This window comes from Coccidioides immitis (genome assembly GCF_000149335.2).
Source record: "Coccidioides immitis RS genomic scaffold supercont3.2, whole genome shotgun sequence".
NCBI lineage: Eukaryota > Fungi > Ascomycota > Eurotiomycetes > Onygenales > Onygenaceae > Coccidioides > Coccidioides immitis.
In genome coordinates, this window is record NW_004504309.1 from 2,806,955 (window position 1) to 2,824,864 (window position 17,910).

The following is a 17,910-nucleotide window of genomic DNA, read 5'->3' on the forward strand; positions in this document are numbered from 1 at the left end:
GACTGGATAGCAATTGACCCGGTTCTCGAGGCTTTTTCCGTGCTCCTCTCTAACTAATAGATCCTATAATAAAACGACCAGTAGTAGGCGCTACATCAACAGATAAATCAGTGCTAAAAGCAAGGGGCAAAAGAACGTATTCCAGCCTAAAATTAAAATTATATACGACTACTCAACGACCTGAGCCCCAACGGCCCTCTATATAAGTATGTACATCGCTTCCAGAGGTCGCGGGGTTGCGAATGAAGGATCAAATTGAGAAACTGGAGAGCTTAGGTATGAAGGGTATATTTCGTTGCTGGCCCTTTAATGCTTCACAGAGCATGGCGAAATTCCGCTCGTCCAACTCTCTGCAGCTATGAGATGCATATATGTCAGTTATTTGATGCATTATCAAAAAGAAATAGAAACGTACGGGAAAGAATCCTATACTCACGACGGGCTCTAAAGAGAGAATCTCCCAGTTTCTCGTGCACTGTGTGCCTCTCGGGCAAACCGGTTCGACATTTATCGACCATTTTTCTTTCCAAATTTTTCCTGAATTTCCGTTTTTGTAAATCGACGAGTCTTTGCCTGAAGCATGGTCGCTATTTCATCCAAACTCATATCAATCTGATTACCAATAGGGACAAGGCACTTTGCAAGGTACATGTAGTCCCTTCGTAAGAGCCTGATTGTCATCATCATATAATCGATATTGCGAAACACCAGAGCATGCTCCGTAGAGTAGCGCTGTTTTTGTTTAAGAAATGCAACTGGATGTTCGCGCCAATGTCTCCTTGGATGAAGGTGATGCGAGGTGTGATAGCCATCATTGTAGCAAAAGCGGTTACTCTGCAATCAAAACATTAACCTCTAGGACAGGGAAGCCTGTTACAACAAACTTACTGCCACATCAATCAGGGTGATACTGGAGCGAAAGTCAGAATTCGGGTCGGCCTCGTCAACAAATGCATGTTGACCCCAGTTGCCAACCATCAATGCTAGCCGCAGGAGGAAAAATGGTAGGATAAAAGCAAACAAGGTCGCATTCCAATGGAAGCGTGCAAGAAAATAAATAACAAGATAACTCGAAATTTCCCAAAACGCCGCTTTGATGCCCAAAATTGCTTTGCCGTTTTGTAAGAAGTAGAGTGGAAGTTCAAGCCAGATGAAGAAAAGAAATCGGCCAAGGTAGCAAAGAAAGTTGAATAAATCATCACGCTGATAGTAGATTGTGGAAGAGAGGTCACCAGGGCCATTTCCCTCGACATGATGGTGTTTTACATGGTGATAATAATACGAATTCCAAGTGTGGCCCATAAGCGGGTTTGTAATGTATGGGAAGAGCGAGTCAATCAATTGATATTTTCGGGCAAGGATACCACCCATATGAATGTGCTGGTGCATCATGAGAGTGTATGTACCAACATAGTAAGTCTGCATGACCCAGTGTAGTACTCCATGAAGCCAATGAAAGCGGTAATACAGGAAGATTGCACTTGGGAGAGACGTTGTGAGATATAGGAGCAAGTGTGTAAGCATTACTACATCCGTCTCCACCCGAACAACTTTCTTTGCGAGACGGATATAAGGCTGCATAAAATAATCGTTCACGAAGACAGGCAGTTTAATATGCTTGATATCCCAAGTAAAAAAGACGGTTGGCTCAAAGTCTTCATGAGAGGGATCGTTCAGCGCATTTAGCAATTTAATCGTGGCATCGTCATCTTGAACAAAGCCATCGTCTTTAATATTAGAACCTGAAAGAGAGTTAGACCGGTATTGCTAGCTGTTGAAGGTTAGGGGCTCACTCACTCCGCTTAGAGGAAGACTCGATCTCATTTTCTACACTTGATGTGCTTTGACAGTGTAAAAAGGGGGCGGAGGCCGGATTCTTGGTGCGGTCAATATCTCGCAGAAGGTTCTGAAGCACCAGTAAATCCGGCCGGGTCAGGTAGGGATTAATGTAAGTGGCCGGATCCATCATTGGATTTCGGCTTAACAGCCCTGAAGAGATCGAAGATAGGAGTCTGCCGACGAAGTCAATATGTCGTCGTGAAAGTGGAAAATCTTGAAAACATGATCGAATTCGCAGATGAGAGCAAACCGGTGTTAAAGTTGCTGCCTCCTTGGCTCCGCCATTAAAGCTTTCTTGCCCCACCAGGCTGGCCCAGGTGGGTGGCATGATTGGCCGGGAATCGCAGCTAAGCAGCGGCAATCCCTGCAAGTCCTAGGGCACTAGGGGGAAATTTCCGACCCGAACTCCTGTCAACCCCCCCCTTGGAGCTGGTGCGCATCGGATATACCGAATCTTTTCTTCAATGAAACTCTCTCATCTAGGGATAACGCACCAAAACACCGGCATATTGGAAACCAGGATGCCGCACCTCCAAATTTTGATGGCTTCTCCTCCAAAATAGCATATGCTTTGACCTCAATGCGCATGAGGGTATTGTTTCCTGCTTAATCTTTTTAACCAACAATACCTGCCAAGAGAGCACCGACCGATAATTTAACAGCACAATTGGCTTTAGAGCGAAGAAACCGTCGCTCAGGCATCAACAGCATGGGCCATTTTGCATTTAATTATGGTCTTCAAGGTAGGACACACGCACACAAAGACAATCAGCTTCTACCCGCTTAGATAGGCCAGAAGGACTTAGGAATGACGATGAGCATCAGGAACAGATGCTCTTTGTTGACAGTGGGTGTTCTCTCAGGATATAATCCAAGAAGTCCACTTGAATATGTCTTTGAGTGCCTTGTGGAAAATGGCTTCCAGCCTTTTGCAAATTCAAGAGAGTGCTATCGGCAAGGTATATTCTCCCAGGTGCATTGGAATGGACCAATTTTTATTAAATAATGGATTTCATCCTGGCAAGAGAAAGAATTGAAAGCCATGTTGTTTCGGCAGATGAAATTCGGTCTCGTTCCTCCCGGGTGACATCTCAAAGTATGTTCGGAGAGTAAAAGTAGGTCTGAAAGGCCTAGAGTAATGAGAGAGATATGGAATATGGGTGTTGCAGCGGTCGTATTCGTCATCTCTAAGCGCTGTTTGGGCTCACCGCGGATCCGAAAGACGATTTGGGCAGAAAGCGTCTCTGTTCAAGCACGACGGTGGTTGAGGCCTCGACGCAGAAGACATGCTAAAAAATATCATTGTTCGAAATTGTGCGAAGGAGAAGAGCGGATAACGTTGAAGTTAATGGGCATCTCAGCTGTCATCGATAGCGAAAACTCCGTAGGCTTGTCGGTCAACGGACGCTGAAGTTGGGTTGGTCTCGGTATCGCGTGGCGGCGGTCCGAGAAGATTTTGCAAGTCACAACCACACCTGGTCGAAAATGGAGTACCCGTTCGGTAGGGATTGGTGCCGTTACACCATTTTACAAACAGAATCTTACAGGCGATGGTAACATGATTCCCGTACGCGGTAACTACCTACAGGCGTCCGGAGATGGCAGTATGGCGGTGGTTGGTATTGAAGTGCCAAGTTCATACATTAAATCATCTGTAAGTTGGTAAAACAGCGTGACTAGCACCTATCCGGCTTGAAGTCTTGGATGGTTGAAGCTACATGTGCATTGGCTTGCGCTGAGTTGTTCGCAATGACAAGCGCCGCAACCCACTGTCGTCATCCTGGACTTGAGTCGAGCGGAATGACTCCGTGGTTTGTCTTGACGGTCTCGCAACGGGAAATCTTGGTGAGGAATCCCGCCAGGCTGACCAGCGAAATATCGTCGGTCTGCGCTGAAGCGCAGATCTGCCCGCCCTATGGTTGGTTGGTGACAGTGTTGTTTGCCCTGTTTGCATGTACCCGCGGTCACTCTCAAAAATACACTAACAGGAAGGTACCATGTCCGTTGTGGAATATTGTGGGGGAAAAGTGCAATCATGATGCTCCGTCAATTGCGAGGATGATGCGGATTCCGCAAGCAATTAACGTGAGCTTAGCCCATGCTGGCTGGTTCAGTACCGTGAACAGATGGAATATGGTACGCCATCCTCTCGACAAGCTTCTCCAATGTCTGATGCTTGGCTCGCTTTGGGCGGGCCTTTGGATACTACTACTGGAGTTGCCAGGGATCAGTCGCGAAAAGAAATGCTTTCAACCTGCTCAGTGGGAGCATATTTGGCTCCTCCAAGCTGTCGAGGCCATTCCCTTCCCTCTCTACGCTGTATCTATGCCTACTCTGGATATCCCAAGATATCTTAATCATTTCGTGCCCTTGGGTCTTTCACGGTAACTTAAGAGTCCTAGGGCGCTTTTGTTTTGTTTACGTATTACCTCTCACAGAGTACCTTGTACATTGGGATGGAGATACAGACACTCAGGAACTGGTTTAACTGTGACTAGCATGCGTATCGCATTTCACTCATCCCACCAGTGGCAGATAGCGATATCTGAACTAGCCTTACAATAAGGTCCAAGAAGATACCTCTAGACAGATATCTCTCTTAAGATATCAGAGCATCCCATGACCTCACGCACCCGTGTCCACGTGAAAGGATGCCGGAGCGATTAACCAACTCTTAGCAGTTATAACCAACTCTTAGCAGTTAAACTCGTCGCAAGACAACTAAAACCGTATTGCTCCGTGCCCCATTGCAATATGAAATGCCCACAGACTACCACAAGATGTTGGGAGAAAAGTGCTGGATCCCTAGTGCACGCCGGTTTCTTCTTCTTGGTTTTCTATCGTCTTGGGTTGTCTGGCCCAATATCAATGCTATATACATCTGCATGCGGCGGTCGGACTGCGCTAAAACCTATCACCCAAAGTGGGAACTTGGAGAAGCCGATCAACTTTACTTGCTAGGACGATGCGGTCCAAAGAAGCTCATATCATGCTGTCCGGAGATTCCGTCGAGAAAGGTGTATAGAGAGGCCTGTTGGAGCCCTCTTGCATCGGATCGACTTGATCAACGCTCCAGGCTCTAGAGTTGGGCCCCTGGAAGAGGTAAAAAATTACTAAGTCGACTGACGTATCCGGGTTGCAACTTACAACCATGTTCGTTAAGAAAATCCTTTTTTCGTTCTTCCTCTACGCACTTTTTCGTCTGAGCTTGTTGTGGGTCGGAATGTTCCCACAAATCTCAAGGCACTTTATGATAAGACAAAGGTCCTTATCAATCATCCGACTATGTGAATAAGTGCTGGTATACAGCAGTCCCGCCTTTGTGATCATCCACCGGGCAAGAAATTCTAAAACGGCTATGGTAAAAGTAAGATTGATTGCCCTCATTTACCTTTTTGAGCATACATAATGAATAATTTGAAGAGTCTTTATCCAAAATTTGGAGACAAACTCGTAACAAGAATCCGGGCCTAGGCTGCGGCGGCTAGTCAGATAATGAAGTGAAATATATGGTAGAAATTACTCCATACCTTACATTAGGATTCGAGGCATGAATTAGCAGTCAATACCTCCTTAGCTGTTGATTTATATTTTCCCCCCTCACGTAAATTTTTCGTATCATATTGATGCCGAATATCACCATGAACTACTTCGTAGGCTGAGGCCCTTTTGATTATAATCCATTCAACAAACGAGTGTCACCGGTAATCTAACCAACGACTATCTAACCTCCAGGTGCCATAGCCCCAAATTCAAGCTATCGAAGAGAAAATCCCGGGCAATTACAGGGAACGAGAGAATTCAATGGTTGCCAGAACACCCTGTCCTCCGAAACGATCCGGCAATGTATATTCCGTATGAAACTATGTCACATCATCTCCCGCTTCAAACTAAAGCTTTACACAAAGAAACGATAACGAAAGCAAGGGGTAGGATACTATCACCCGAATTATGTCTAGTTAGATGCAGCCGCTTAGCTCTCAGCAGTTGCAGTACCTCTTCCACGGCCTAGTGCTCCTCGGCCTCTACCACGCGGGGCTCCACGGCCTCTGCCGCGGTGGGATCCGCGGTGATTTAGATTTGTAGGTGGAGGGACGGCATTATATGGTCTTGGTCTGAAATTCGGATTATTATGGATGATATCGGTTGTAGGATCCACTCTTTCCACGGACACATATCCGCCGCGGGAATGTGGAAGCTGAGCTGCACTGGCTCCTCTTCCCCGACCACGAACGGGTGCTGTACCCTTATGCATTTCGCTGTCCATTTTTTGACTCGCGCTACTACCGCCCTGGTTGTTGCTACGCCCGCGCCACGATCGTGTCTGGTGGACTCCCGAGGATTGGGCTCGCGCGGGATGGCTTTGGGGATGTTGACGGAGTGGTAAAATGTGTGGTGCGCCACGCCCACGGGGCAGACCATTGCCCCTTGGACTGCCATGTCCATTGATGGCTGATCGGAACGAGCCTCTCAGGGGCGGAGGAGTGGGAGCATCTTTCAGCTGTCCCCGACCACCAGGACCAAGAGGAGCTCCGTAACCTTGATTAGCAGAGGTTCGTTGCTGTTGTGCTTTAGCCTGCTCGTTGGCAGCTCGAGTCATAGCAACAAGTTGCTTGTTTGTCAGATTCAATACAGACGATGCAGCGACCGTTTGGCCCCTGAATGGCGAGCAACGACCGGATAGAGTAGTGCCACTCATGAAAGAAACGTCGAAAATCACATCCAAAAGCACCGTCCTAGACGTCCGTGTCAAACCGACAACGGTACCCTTGGTGGCGATAGGGACCTTTCCGGAATCTTGGGCATAGATAACTCTGTCCCCAAGAGCGAACCGTTGATTCCCCAGCCTATGTTCCGCATCTGCAGGCTTTAACACAGCATTCCGTGGAACACCTCTAATCTTTTGAGGAATAGGTGAAGGTTTATTGCGGAACCATTTATCTGCAGCTTCCTCGATAGCTCCCACAACATCCGAGTCAAGTTGTTCAGCTTCCAGGGGCACGCGTTCAAAATTTTTCGCCTCGTTGGACTTCAGCCAGCTTTGGATTTCTTTAATCTTAGTCGCCGCGACTTCTGGTGGGTAAAAGTCTGTGGGTTCAAACAAATCCCCTTGGGGTTTCCGCTGAATCCCTGCAATGAATTCCGGAAACTTAATCATATATTCACGGAGCAGGCCTATCGCTTTCTCACTAAATTCCCATCCATTCTGTCCACGGCGGGAGTAGCCTAGAACCTTAAGCTTTTTCGCTTCGAACTTGAGGTTCAAACCCAAATTAATCCGTTTCCCCTCACACATGACCGAAAACGAGGACGTAATTTTGGCCACAGTTAGGGGGTTTAGTTGTAGATTTCTCGAAACTGCAAAAGATGGCGTGTACGGGGAGTGGCTCTCAGCAATGTCAACCTGCTCTTTGCCGAATTCGGGTTCTTTTGCGCCTTTGGTGGTAGAAACAAGGCCTTGTAGCTTGCCATCGTCGTGGCCTGTGATGTGTACTGGAGCGCCGTAATTGTATTCGCCCAAGAAGAACGCCCTGGTGCCTTCCGGGAACTCTTCTTCGATAGGGACCGCTTCACGTTCGATGAAACGATCATCCTGACTGATGACCTCGTCCACTATCAACTGTGAAGCATAATCCGTTTCAATGCCTGGAATCTCTGCAAATTCTTTTACAGTAGCTCCAAGCTCCGTCTTCACAAGGCCCTTTAATACATGAACGTGCACAATAGACTCCACCTCGCCAATGATCATGCCTAATCTCTTGCTGTAGCTGGATTCAATTCTGTCCGACTTTTTCTTCCATTGATCTATTTGCCCTGGGCTATGCGGAATTTGAACAATGTGCTCTTCACCATCCACTTGGACGTAATCGAATAGCTCGTCTGAGACACGAACCACCAGTGCCTCGTGCAGGAAAGGGTATCCAATATGAACTCGTTTGCCTATTTTTGACTTGGCAGTCTCGACACGCGAGCGGGATTCTGGTTCTGTCAGAGTGACGACCATGCTTTCGTTGCGACTCTCCTGCTGGAAGACGGTTACACCGTGGAAGCCCAGCTGGGCAGTGTGTGGGAGCGTTTTCAGACTTGGGAATCCAGCCAATGCCTCTGTTCCTAGCTTGACACCATCCATCAGGCCGACATAAGGTTCCAATCCTTCCATAGTTGGCAGTTCATAAACATTTTCTATGCAATGACACCTCGGGATGTCAGGAAACACGCCCACAAAGGAGCTAGGATATGTAAATTCAATATCAGGAGAATGCGTAAATTTTAGCGTAACACCGAAATTGTTCCTCGCTTTTTCCTCTGGCGTGAGTAGGTGCTCCTTAGATGCCATCGCCTTGAGAAGACGATCCTCGTTGATGAATGGGATCTTAACAACAGCTTCCCATTCCATTTTCTTTCCATTCATGTCTAATTCGAAGTCCCGAGGGTAGAAGTCGATGATGGGCGAATCAGGCGAAATCATCAGTTCGTGATAGGCTTGAGGTACTATCTTCTTACTGCGATCTGGTAGCACACCCATGAGTTGCTGGAAAGGGAAAAAAGGTTGACCCAGTTTAAAGTCCATGTCAGCACCCAACCCACGCTTCACATCAGATATCATTGGTGAATAATGATAACGATAAAACCATGGCCACGATGCAACGCCCCGATAATAATAGTAAAGAACCCATTGAAGCCCCTGGACGTAATTTTCGGTCAACTTGCGCATTTCTTCATCGTTGTCGGTACCCCAACCAAACTTCCCTTCGTAGTATTTGTTCTTCCATTCCTGAAACTTTTGCTCATATTTCTTTTCCGCTATTTGTTGGGCTTCTTCCGCGGTAGTCTCCTTGACCTTCGCATTCTCGTACTTCTTGAGAACACGCAGCACAGCAATTTGAGCCTCTTCGTCCTCGTCTTCTGAAGCGCTATCGCCATTCGCTAATTGCTGCTTTGAAGGCAATTGCAGTCTCAAGAAACGGTCCCCATGTTCATTTGAAACGGAAGACCAAGAAATACGAAGGTCATCCGCAAGCTGCTCCACGAATTTCCGGTCTCTTGCCGGCAGAGATGGCGAGAGATCAAGAGGAACAGGATAGCCATCGTCATTGACTGGGCGATGAGAGATGTACTTTTTAACTTTGCTAAGGATATGCTTTTGTGCGGGCGAAATGGTTAGGGCCTTGGGATCATCCAAAATTTCTGGTTTCTCTTCTCCACGGCTTAGTTTGGATTTAAGCCACCGAGAATCGGAATATTCGGCTTCGAAGAAACGAAATTCGACATCGCCCAGCGAGTCTAGAAGGACACCCAATCTGTTCAGATTGATACGTCCACGTTCGTTGATATATCCGTCCAATTTTGGTAAAACCTCTTTGTATACCTTGAACATCCATGCCAATGCCCCCTCATTTATATGCAAGTTAGGAAGGTTGGGTAAGAAGTCATTTCCAACAAAGAATGCCATCAGAATGAAATCGTCAATTACCCTTTCCATATCGAATTCGAACTGCAATGCTCCTTCTTGTTCCAACTCCTGAAATTCCAGTTCCAAGTACTCCCTGACGATGCATAGGTGTAGAAGGTAGAAATTTTGATGCTCTAACTCCTTCACTTTCTTCTGATTTTGTCGGCCAAATGTAACCTCTTCACGAAGAAGACAGAAATGGGGATCATGGCTTAATAAGCCTAACATGATCAGATCTGCATCTAGGCCGTATAAGCAGTGGCGGACATTCGGATCATAGTCCGGCTGGGCTTTCGCCTGTCGGATGTATTCCATGATCTTGTGTTCCCCTTCTCCCGGGACTTCGTGGCCTGAAAGGATTACTTCCACCCCCTGCCACTCCGCATCTTCTGATACCTTCTTGTTAATGAAGTATTTGAGTTGTTTCGTAAGCTTGGCCATAAATTCCGTCCCTGGTGTAATGCAATTGCTATCGAAAGGGTCTTCCTTCGGCATTTCAATTCCCTCCCTAATGGCTTTTTCCTTCGCAATCTCTGCGTCTAAGGCAGTACGAAACCGGCGCGCTCGTTGCTGGTTCATCTTGGCTCGAGGGGCGACACCGTCGATGGCCATGAAGAAGAGCTTTTTCGGCTTTATTTTGCCAAAAAGATGTTCGATATAGTTGAATATAGCGATAAACATTTTATCTTCAGTCATGCGAAAGGTGGGCGAGTCGGAGTCTTTATGGGTGCAGTTATGGATAATGCCATTCATATCGAGGTAGAGGCAATCGAACTCCGGAATGCGATTCTCCGCAATGAGTTGCGATATTGCCGGATAGCGCTCCGAGAGCCATCTGAAGAACTTCGGGACACCCATGACTGTGTCGAATTCCTAAGTATTCTAGAGGAAGATTAGGCGATTATCAAGCAGCGGCGCGATACTGGATGCGAAGGTAACGAGGCTCGAAGAACTTGTACAGAACGGCTATCAAAGTCGTGAAATCATTCCTAAATATCGTGATAGAAACAAACGACTGTACAAGAAAGGAAAAAGAAATAAGAAAGCTGGAAACAGAACGGTTGGGAGTCGAGTCTCTCAACGATGCTGTCGCCCTCGAGTTGGCCGATGATTCGCGGGTTGTCAAGCTCCATATCACGTGACAAAGTTACCTCAGCATTGCTTACTAATCTGACAGCTTGCGGATCTATCAGCTTGTTCGTTGGAGAGGGAGCGAACGCGATCGATCGCGTTTCAATTCCAGGCGAGAGAGCTCTCTTTGTTCACAAATACCACCCACATAAACTACAGCCCAATTATTCTTGTTGTTTTCAATATCTTTTAGCAGAGGGTTATTTAAATTTTTTCCTTTTTCTTCAATCTTCTAGGAAAACAGCGAAATGGAAGATTACGATCCGAGTAAGGTTAATCAACCGATCTGATCAAGGCAAAAGCCGTTGACCGTCTCTTGATAGGTGTCACTGAGGAGCAAGAAGAAGAAATTTCTGAGGAGAAGGTTATTAATGAGGGTGATTATTGCTAATTTGCCCCGGAACAACCGCCAGGCACCAGCTAACTGTTCCTTAGAGTACAAAACATGGAAGAAAAATGCGCCGTTCCTCTATGATATGATCCTGAGCACAGCGTTAGAATGGCCTACCCTTACTACTCAATGGCTACCAGATAAACAAGAGTATGTCCATAGAACCCACTGTCCCTCAGAGTGGAATGCGCTCACATCTTTGCTAGAGTCCCAGACAAACCCTACTCAACTCATCGCCTGTTAATCGGCACCCATACCTCAAATGATGCTCAAAACTACCTGCAAATTGCTCACGTGCAGTTGCCAAACCCCAAAGCCCCAGACGTGGAAGATTATGATGATGATAGAGGCGAGATCGGTGGTTATGGGTCGTCGGGATCCCAAAGGACCCCTATGGAAGTGAAGTTCCATATTGTGCAAAAGATTGACCATAAAGGCGAGGTGAACAAGGCGCGATATCAACCGCAAAATCCCAATGTCATTGCCACCATGTGCACTGATGGGAGGGTCATGATCTGGGATCGCTCGAAACACCCTAGCTTGCCTACCGGCACTGTTAACCCCGAACTAGAACTGCTCGGACACACAAAAGAGGGATTCGGTTTGAGCTGGAGCCCACACAGCGCAGGCCATCTGGCGACGGGAAGCGAAGATAAAACTGTTCGACTATGGTGCGTGTGGTGACTTTACCGAATTGGCGGTATGTGCTGATAGACTTTAGGGATCTTACGCAGTATACCAAAGGAAACAAAGCGCTAAAGCCCGTGCGAACTTATACACATCATTCGTCTATCGTAAACGACGTCCAATACCATCCTTTGCACTCGTCCCTTATCGGTACCGTGTCCGACGATATCACTCTGCAGATATTGGATATACGCGAATCCGATACTGGCCGATCCGCGGCATCGGCAAAGGGCCAACATAAAGATGCAATCAACTCTATTGCCTTTAATCCCGCAGCGGAAACGGTGCTCGCTACCGGCTCGGCTGATAAGAGTGTTGGGTTATGGGATCTGCGAAATCTAAAATCAAAACTTCATGCTTTGGAGTGCCATCAGGATTCAGTTACATCATTGGCATGGCATCCATCTGAAGAGGCTGTATTGGCAAGCTCGAGTTACGATCGGAGAATTATGTTCTGGGACCTCAGCCGGGCCGGTGAAGAGCAGACGCAAGAAGATTCCCAGGACGGACCTCCCGAATTGTACGAGACCCTCCGTGACTTTTCTCTTCGTTTGAGGGCCCAGCTCTTTTTTGATACTAATTATACTGCTTTTCTTGTAGGTTATTTGTGCATGGCGGCCATACCAACCGCATTTCTGATTTTAGCTGGAATCTTAACGATCCGTGGGTTCTCTGCTCCGCAGCTGAGGATAACCTACTCCAGGTTTGGAAAGTTGCGGATGCCATTGTTGGAAAAGATATGGAGGATGTGCCGACGGAGGAGTTGGAGACATGAAATCGAAACGTGAAGATCCTTATGGATTTAGAATTGATGGCTGATCCGGGTGAAAAAGCAAGCTACACCAGGACCTGTACTATATACAGACGAGCAATGATTCGAAGGGCAATCTAGCCGAAAGTTTTTCCTGCCACCTTCTTCTCTTGGAGGGACAATGTTACCAAGTAAATGAGTGATGCTTATGAGTAAACATATTCCGTTCTCCGCACAGCACGACGGGAACCGGAAATCCAAAACCAGCCTTTCGGCATTTTTCAAGTCCATTCCTCACGCTATTCCCGAAAGGGCGTAGAGTGGGCGGGGTACGCTTTATCAAAGTTTGCATCGCGCCTTATCGATTGCTTAAATAAGCGAAATACGCAAATTTCCCGTTGCACTCGAGTCAGCCAGGCCTGAATATCTCCGACCCGAAACTGTCATACCGCTTGAGCGCAAGGGAAAATGCTATCGCCGTACTTTAGGATCATAAACCGCAGCAGTGGAAAGTGATTCTTCTCTCCTCTATTGTTTTTATTGCGATTCTTTACTCCCCTGCCTACCGGTGTTCCAAAGCAAGCCCAAAGTTCTCCCCGCACACTCCAGCTCCCGCTGACAGCGATCATGGGATCCGAAACCTCACTACCTTTGGGCCCAAAGCCCAAATCTGCAGTTCCTTCCTATCTTCTGAACGGCTTATCTTCCGATCGCATGCCCAGCAGTAAGCGCGAGAGAGATAGTCTCAATTCTTCCATAAAAACATCTTTTGCACGAAGACAGATCTCTAACGAGGATATCGGTGAGAATGGCACCTCACCGCCGACACGCACTGCCGGCGCCAGTGCCCTTGAGAGCAGAGATAGCGGGCGGCTTTTGGAGAAGCAACCTGATGGCACTGGAAGCACAAAGCGAAATATCAGCGAACCTCCGCGTGATCCTAGGGATCACATTGTCCCCACTCCTATTGTCAGTCGACCTGCCAGCCCGTATACCCTAAATCCGCCTATCGATTTCGATGGGCTTAGTTGGCCTAGTATGTAATATTTCTTGTTTAATTTGTTACTGTCTACCTCTAGAAACACCCACCGCTAATATCCGGCTCCATTTATAAAGGCATTGGGACAAGGGAGCGACTAGAATCCACTCCAGAAGAAACAGAGGAAAGAATTCAAAAGCTTGCGGGAGCTGTTCGAACCATATTCGAATGCATTGGCGAAGATCCAGAACGAGAGGGATTACTTGGAACCCCAGAGAGATATGCGAAGGCAATGCTTTATTTTACCAAGGGATACGAGGAGAATGTCCGGGATTTGGTGAACGGCGCTGTCTTTCACGAAGATCATGATGAACTTGTGATTGTGAAAGATATTGAAGTTTTTTCTCTCTGTGAGCATCATATGGTTCCTTTCACTGGAAAGGTAAGCATACCCGATACTTCTTTTTGGCGTTGATGAAACATAAATTAATTTTTTTTTTTTTTTTTTTTTTTTTTTAAGATGCATATCGGTTACATCCCCGATCGCAGGGTCCTCGGATTATCCAAACTTGCTCGACTAGCCGAAATGTTTTCTCGGCGCCTCCAGGTTCAAGAGCGACTGACAAAGCAGGTTGCCTTGGCTATTGCTGAAGTGTTGAAGCCCCAGGGTGTTGCCGTCGTTATGGAATCGAGCCATCTATGCATGGTGATGCGTGGAGTTCAGAAGACTGGCAGCACCACCACTACTAGTTGCATGCTTGGCTGTATGAGATCAAGCGCGAAGACTCGGGAAGAATTTTTGAGCTTGCTGAACCGAAAATAAACCTTCTCCTGAATCCCTTCCACGGCATCGTGCTCTCTACAACTGATATTTACACCAGCTGCATCTGACGAGATATAGCCGATTGCACCATCTTACTCACACTTGTATATTATACAGGGAGGTCACTTTTAAATATTTGTTTGGCCCTTTCAACAGGTTTGCCGCAGGCGTTCTGGATACCATAATTGTGGAATTTCTTATCCATCCCACCCTGGCTCTGCCTATTTTCTTTTTTTCTTGAGACAACTCTGTGGCGAATTTTTTTTCAACAGCCACAATTTCTGCTTTTTGAAAAGAGAACAGAGGATAGATTGTTCTCACCTCACACGCCGTGTTGACCTAACAGTTTGGGGGGGGGATGGGTATTATTTAAATATATCCCTCTTTCCCAATGCCAGGGAGCTGACTTTTGGCTTGATAGGCCCTATTGCAAGCAGGAAACGAGAAACCATTGTTCTGCTTGGGAGGATGGCAATGCTGGCCCTGGTCTCTCCATGCTGTGTCGTTGCGTACATCTGTGAATAACAAATATCCTGTAAATTATTAAATGCGATAAAATCTATGCTTGATAGGATTGACACCTATATATAGATGATCAACCTGATTGAAGGTCATAATTGCAGAACCTCTACCCACTATTTGGAAGGCATGTTCCAGTATCTAGAATAAAGAAAATGCCCTGCACCAAACATGATGGCACATTCCATCAAAGCCAAAAACAAGCTGTTATGAGATTAGCCGAATAGGAAGACACAAGACCAAATCGATATTCACACGTATTCGCCTATACAATGCTCTGCACATAGGTAAGCGGAGCCTCCCTCTATACAGCGACAATACGTGACGAGACGATATGTTCCTGTTGGGAGCCAAAATAAACAGAGCCATCTGGTGATTCACTTTATTTCACTTCACTCAAAAGCCAAATCATTGAACCGCTGAAGATGACAGCATACAGACGGCCATCTATGTGCTAGTTATTGGCCCCTTATCTCTTCCACCCAGTTAGCTCATAATCTTGTTTTATGTCTCTTTCTAACACTGGAGTTTGCCACTCAAGGTTGTTGAGCAGAGAAAAGAATTCTTTATCATAGAAACACAAGGGCAAAAAAGACATCGTCAGGATTGAGCTGGGGCTTCCAGGAACTTTATGGTCAAACTGATAATTCATAAAAAGGACATTGGGTTAGTACATACTCCACTAGTAACTTATCTGGGGACCTGTTTCATTGATGGATATCCCTTTTCCAGTCAGATTATTCCTGATATCAACTGCCCTGCTAGTCTTGACACGGCGCTTTTCCCTTGTCAGCATTCCGTCGAACCTACACGCAGGCTGTCCTTAGACAGTATCAACTAAATTGACAGGGTCTCCCGAGGACAGCCTTCATTAGAAGACACGGGCCTTTGGATGGGAGTGCTTGCGGCCGATGATATAAGGATTTGAATGTCAGAAGGGGAAAGACGCTCGGAGAAGACCGGACAGTACCTGGAAAAGCCTCGTGTCTCAAAAGAGGGCGGTTTCCATACTATTTTTTCCATGCACGCAAGGAGATGCCGATATGGCTCCTAAAAAGCAGAGGAAGAAGGCCATCCCGAAGACATATGAATTTAACAGCCGTGCACCCAGCAGTAGCATCGATCAGGGTAACCAAAATCAGACGTCGAGCCGCAAAACTTTGTTCAACCCTTACCGGGAACGGGCAATCCAAGATGAACAATCGGTGCTTCTAAATCGACCTTTTTTGGACCAGCAATTGCCCCCGGGAACATCGCGTGCAAAAGAAATGGAAAAGAGAGGCACTATCCATACGGAACGGCAAAGGGATAACGCGCATACTTCCCAGTTTCCGGGACTGTTTGAGGAGGAAGATGTGAATACAGAGCGTGGAGATTGGCAAATGCTTGATGCAAACGAAAGTACTAGCATTGCGGCACGTCGCCATGCGAGCGGACTACCTCTCGGGATTCAAACCCAGGCTCATTGTCTTCCGGTGATTCGACCTGGGTTGCAACTGCCCGAGCCTCCACTGACAGCAGTGTTGCCAAAACAAAGAGCTGTCAGTATGCCTTCGGTGAATAAACAAGAATTATCGAGTATGCTTGCAACAACGGAGCAGTACCTGTCTGGTTTAAGATTAAACCAGAATAAGCATGCCGGCGGCCTTGGTCAGGTGCCCTTGCCGCGTGCAAGTCGCATTGCAATCGAAGGTCAGATTAGTCAACGAGTTCACCCTGCTGATAGTATTGTGACTTTACCGAGCATCGGCAACCCAGGATATGGATTTCAAGGCGACTCGACAAAGTTACCCCCCGTGATAAAGCAACTCTTGGCTGATGCAGACGCGAGAAGAGCATATCATAGAAGAAAGGTTCAAGCTGCGCAGGGCCGTCACGACCAATACTTAGCAGGCACAGGACCTAGGACCACAGCCTCAGTGATGAATCGCAGAGCACCACCTCGAAATGGTCCGGAAAGAGAAAACACAATGTCTGTGACCCCGGAAATGTACAATCCGTATTCAAGAGTTCGTAAAACGACGCCAAGAACCTTGCGGTCAAGTCGACTGTTGTTCCGCGGACCCAGCAATGGATATCTTAGCTTTGGTGACTTGGCACAGACTGACATGCCATCCCCGTCTTTGGAGCATTTCTCAGTCACGAAATTATCCCGAACTGCTGTTCGATATGACCATGCAAGAGCTTATGAGCAACGCGAACCAAATTTTAGCGTATTTCAAGAGCTTCTCAAACGGCCTGAGCTTATCATTACATTAGCATGTCATCTTCGCGTCCAGGAACTTCTAATCTTGTACAGAATCAGCAAATCATTCCACAATATCATCAACCAGCGCTATACAACCGTGATTCTTTCACAGGCACTAAGACATGCACCGGAATCTGCAAAAATCTTTCCATACCGTTGCTATTCGAGACTTTGCATTGACGACCCCGCGGAGCGTCCTCATCCAGTAGCACAACGTGCGGCAGCCGGGCAGCATCGCAAAGTCCCATCCTTCCGTTGGCTCCTTATGATCTGTTTCCGGGAAATGATCTGTCACGAAATTAGGATGATCATGGACGAGGACGGAACTCCTTTGCCGGAACAATGCGAAACAGTGATGAAGAAAATCTGGTTTGTGATGGATATCCCGGATACCATCCGCCGAATTGGGACGATCCAGAATCGAGAAGTCTTTACCGATGCCGATATATTCTTTGCAACAATGCTTTTCGTGAAGATTGACATGCGATTCACTGACCCCATCACTGGGAGTGGCCGGGATGGAATGCGCCGAATGTTGCTATCGCAACCAAGTCTATCGATACTGTGGAAAGCTTTGAGCCGGACGGCATTGGTGAGCAAGATGGACGCAGTCAAGATGTTTGTCCGTTGGAAATGGCGGCCTCCTGCGCGTCTAGTTGGCCAACCTGTTTTTGGTATCCCAGCAAACGAAATCGGTATCATGCAGTTCGAAGGATGGGGCCGGACGGGTAGTCGAGTCCGCTTGCAACGTCCAGATGAAATTATTCTCAAGGAATCAGTCCACCGACGATTGAATCTTCACTTACACTATACAGATATGTTTTTGTGGGGCTATGTCAATCCGAACTCCTTGCAAGACATGCCGCCTATTCCAGAGCGTCGAAATTTAGAGCGGTTAGAAGGAATGGAGGAACTGCTTATTCCCAAAGATGATGCAAGGGACAGGAGCATCGGAAAATTGGTGTCAGGACGGGTAGTATTCGACTAAACTGTGAATTCCCGGGCTTTAGTCGACTGGATAATTGCAGGCAGCGCATGGCAGTCCGTACCAAGCCCAATGATCTGATACCATTTATGAATTCCAAGTTG

At 47.0% G+C, this 17,910-nt stretch overlaps 6 protein-coding genes across 6 annotated transcripts; 4 read left to right on the forward strand and 2 right to left on the reverse strand.

Annotated features, from left to right (window-relative positions):
• Positions 1 to 507: 507 nt before the first annotated feature.
• CIMG_06512 (uncharacterized protein) lies at positions 508 to 2,077 on the reverse strand (the record flags this gene model as incomplete). The annotated part of the gene is made up of 3 exons (XM_001242615.2): positions 1,798 to 2,077; positions 889 to 1,742; positions 508 to 834 (listed from the first exon to the last, which is right to left on the reverse strand). The coding sequence occupies exons 1-3, from the start codon at positions 1,964 to 1,966 to the stop codon at positions 508 to 510; spliced, it is 1,350 nt and encodes a 449-aa protein (XP_001242616.2). The 5' UTR covers positions 1,967 to 2,077.
• Positions 2,078 to 2,570: 493 nt separating this feature from the next.
• Positions 2,571 to 4,227, forward strand: CIMG_06513 (uncharacterized protein; the record flags this gene model as incomplete). The annotated part of the gene is made up of 7 exons (XM_001242616.2): positions 2,571 to 2,582; positions 2,688 to 2,812; positions 2,959 to 3,153; positions 3,228 to 3,340; positions 3,387 to 3,493; positions 3,538 to 3,761; positions 3,828 to 4,227. The coding sequence occupies 7 exons, from the start codon at positions 2,571 to 2,573 to the stop codon at positions 4,225 to 4,227; spliced, it is 1,176 nt and encodes a 391-aa protein (XP_001242617.2).
• Positions 4,228 to 5,196: 969 nt separating this feature from the next.
• Positions 5,197 to 10,321, reverse strand: CIMG_06514 (exonuclease Kem1). Its single transcript, XM_001242617.2, has one exon. The coding sequence runs from the start codon at positions 10,148 to 10,150 to the stop codon at positions 5,813 to 5,815; it is 4,338 nt and encodes a 1,445-aa protein (XP_001242618.1). The 5' UTR covers positions 10,151 to 10,321; the 3' UTR covers positions 5,197 to 5,812.
• Positions 10,322 to 10,536: 215 nt separating this feature from the next.
• Positions 10,537 to 12,413, forward strand: CIMG_06515 (histone acetyltransferase type B subunit 2). The gene is made up of 6 exons (XM_001242618.2): positions 10,537 to 10,690; positions 10,747 to 10,800; positions 10,859 to 10,964; positions 11,021 to 11,485; positions 11,536 to 12,021; positions 12,102 to 12,413. Exons 1-6 carry the CDS (start codon positions 10,672 to 10,674, stop codon positions 12,274 to 12,276), a joined length of 1,305 nt encoding a protein of 434 aa, XP_001242619.1. The 5' UTR covers positions 10,537 to 10,671; the 3' UTR covers positions 12,277 to 12,413.
• Positions 12,414 to 12,879: 466 nt separating this feature from the next.
• CIMG_06516 (GTP cyclohydrolase I) lies at positions 12,880 to 14,054 on the forward strand (the record flags this gene model as incomplete). Its single annotated transcript, XM_001242619.1, has 3 exons — positions 12,880 to 13,288; positions 13,369 to 13,673; positions 13,752 to 14,054. The coding sequence occupies 3 exons, from the start codon at positions 12,880 to 12,882 to the stop codon at positions 14,052 to 14,054; spliced, it is 1,017 nt and encodes a 338-aa protein (XP_001242620.1).
• Positions 14,055 to 15,616: 1,562 nt separating this feature from the next.
• CIMG_06517 (uncharacterized protein) lies at positions 15,617 to 17,809 on the forward strand (the record flags this gene model as incomplete). Its single annotated transcript, XM_001242620.1, has 1 exon — positions 15,617 to 17,809. One exon carries the CDS (start codon positions 15,617 to 15,619, stop codon positions 17,807 to 17,809), a length of 2,193 nt encoding a protein of 730 aa, XP_001242621.1.
• Between the last annotated feature and the right edge of the window lie 101 nt (positions 17,810 to 17,910).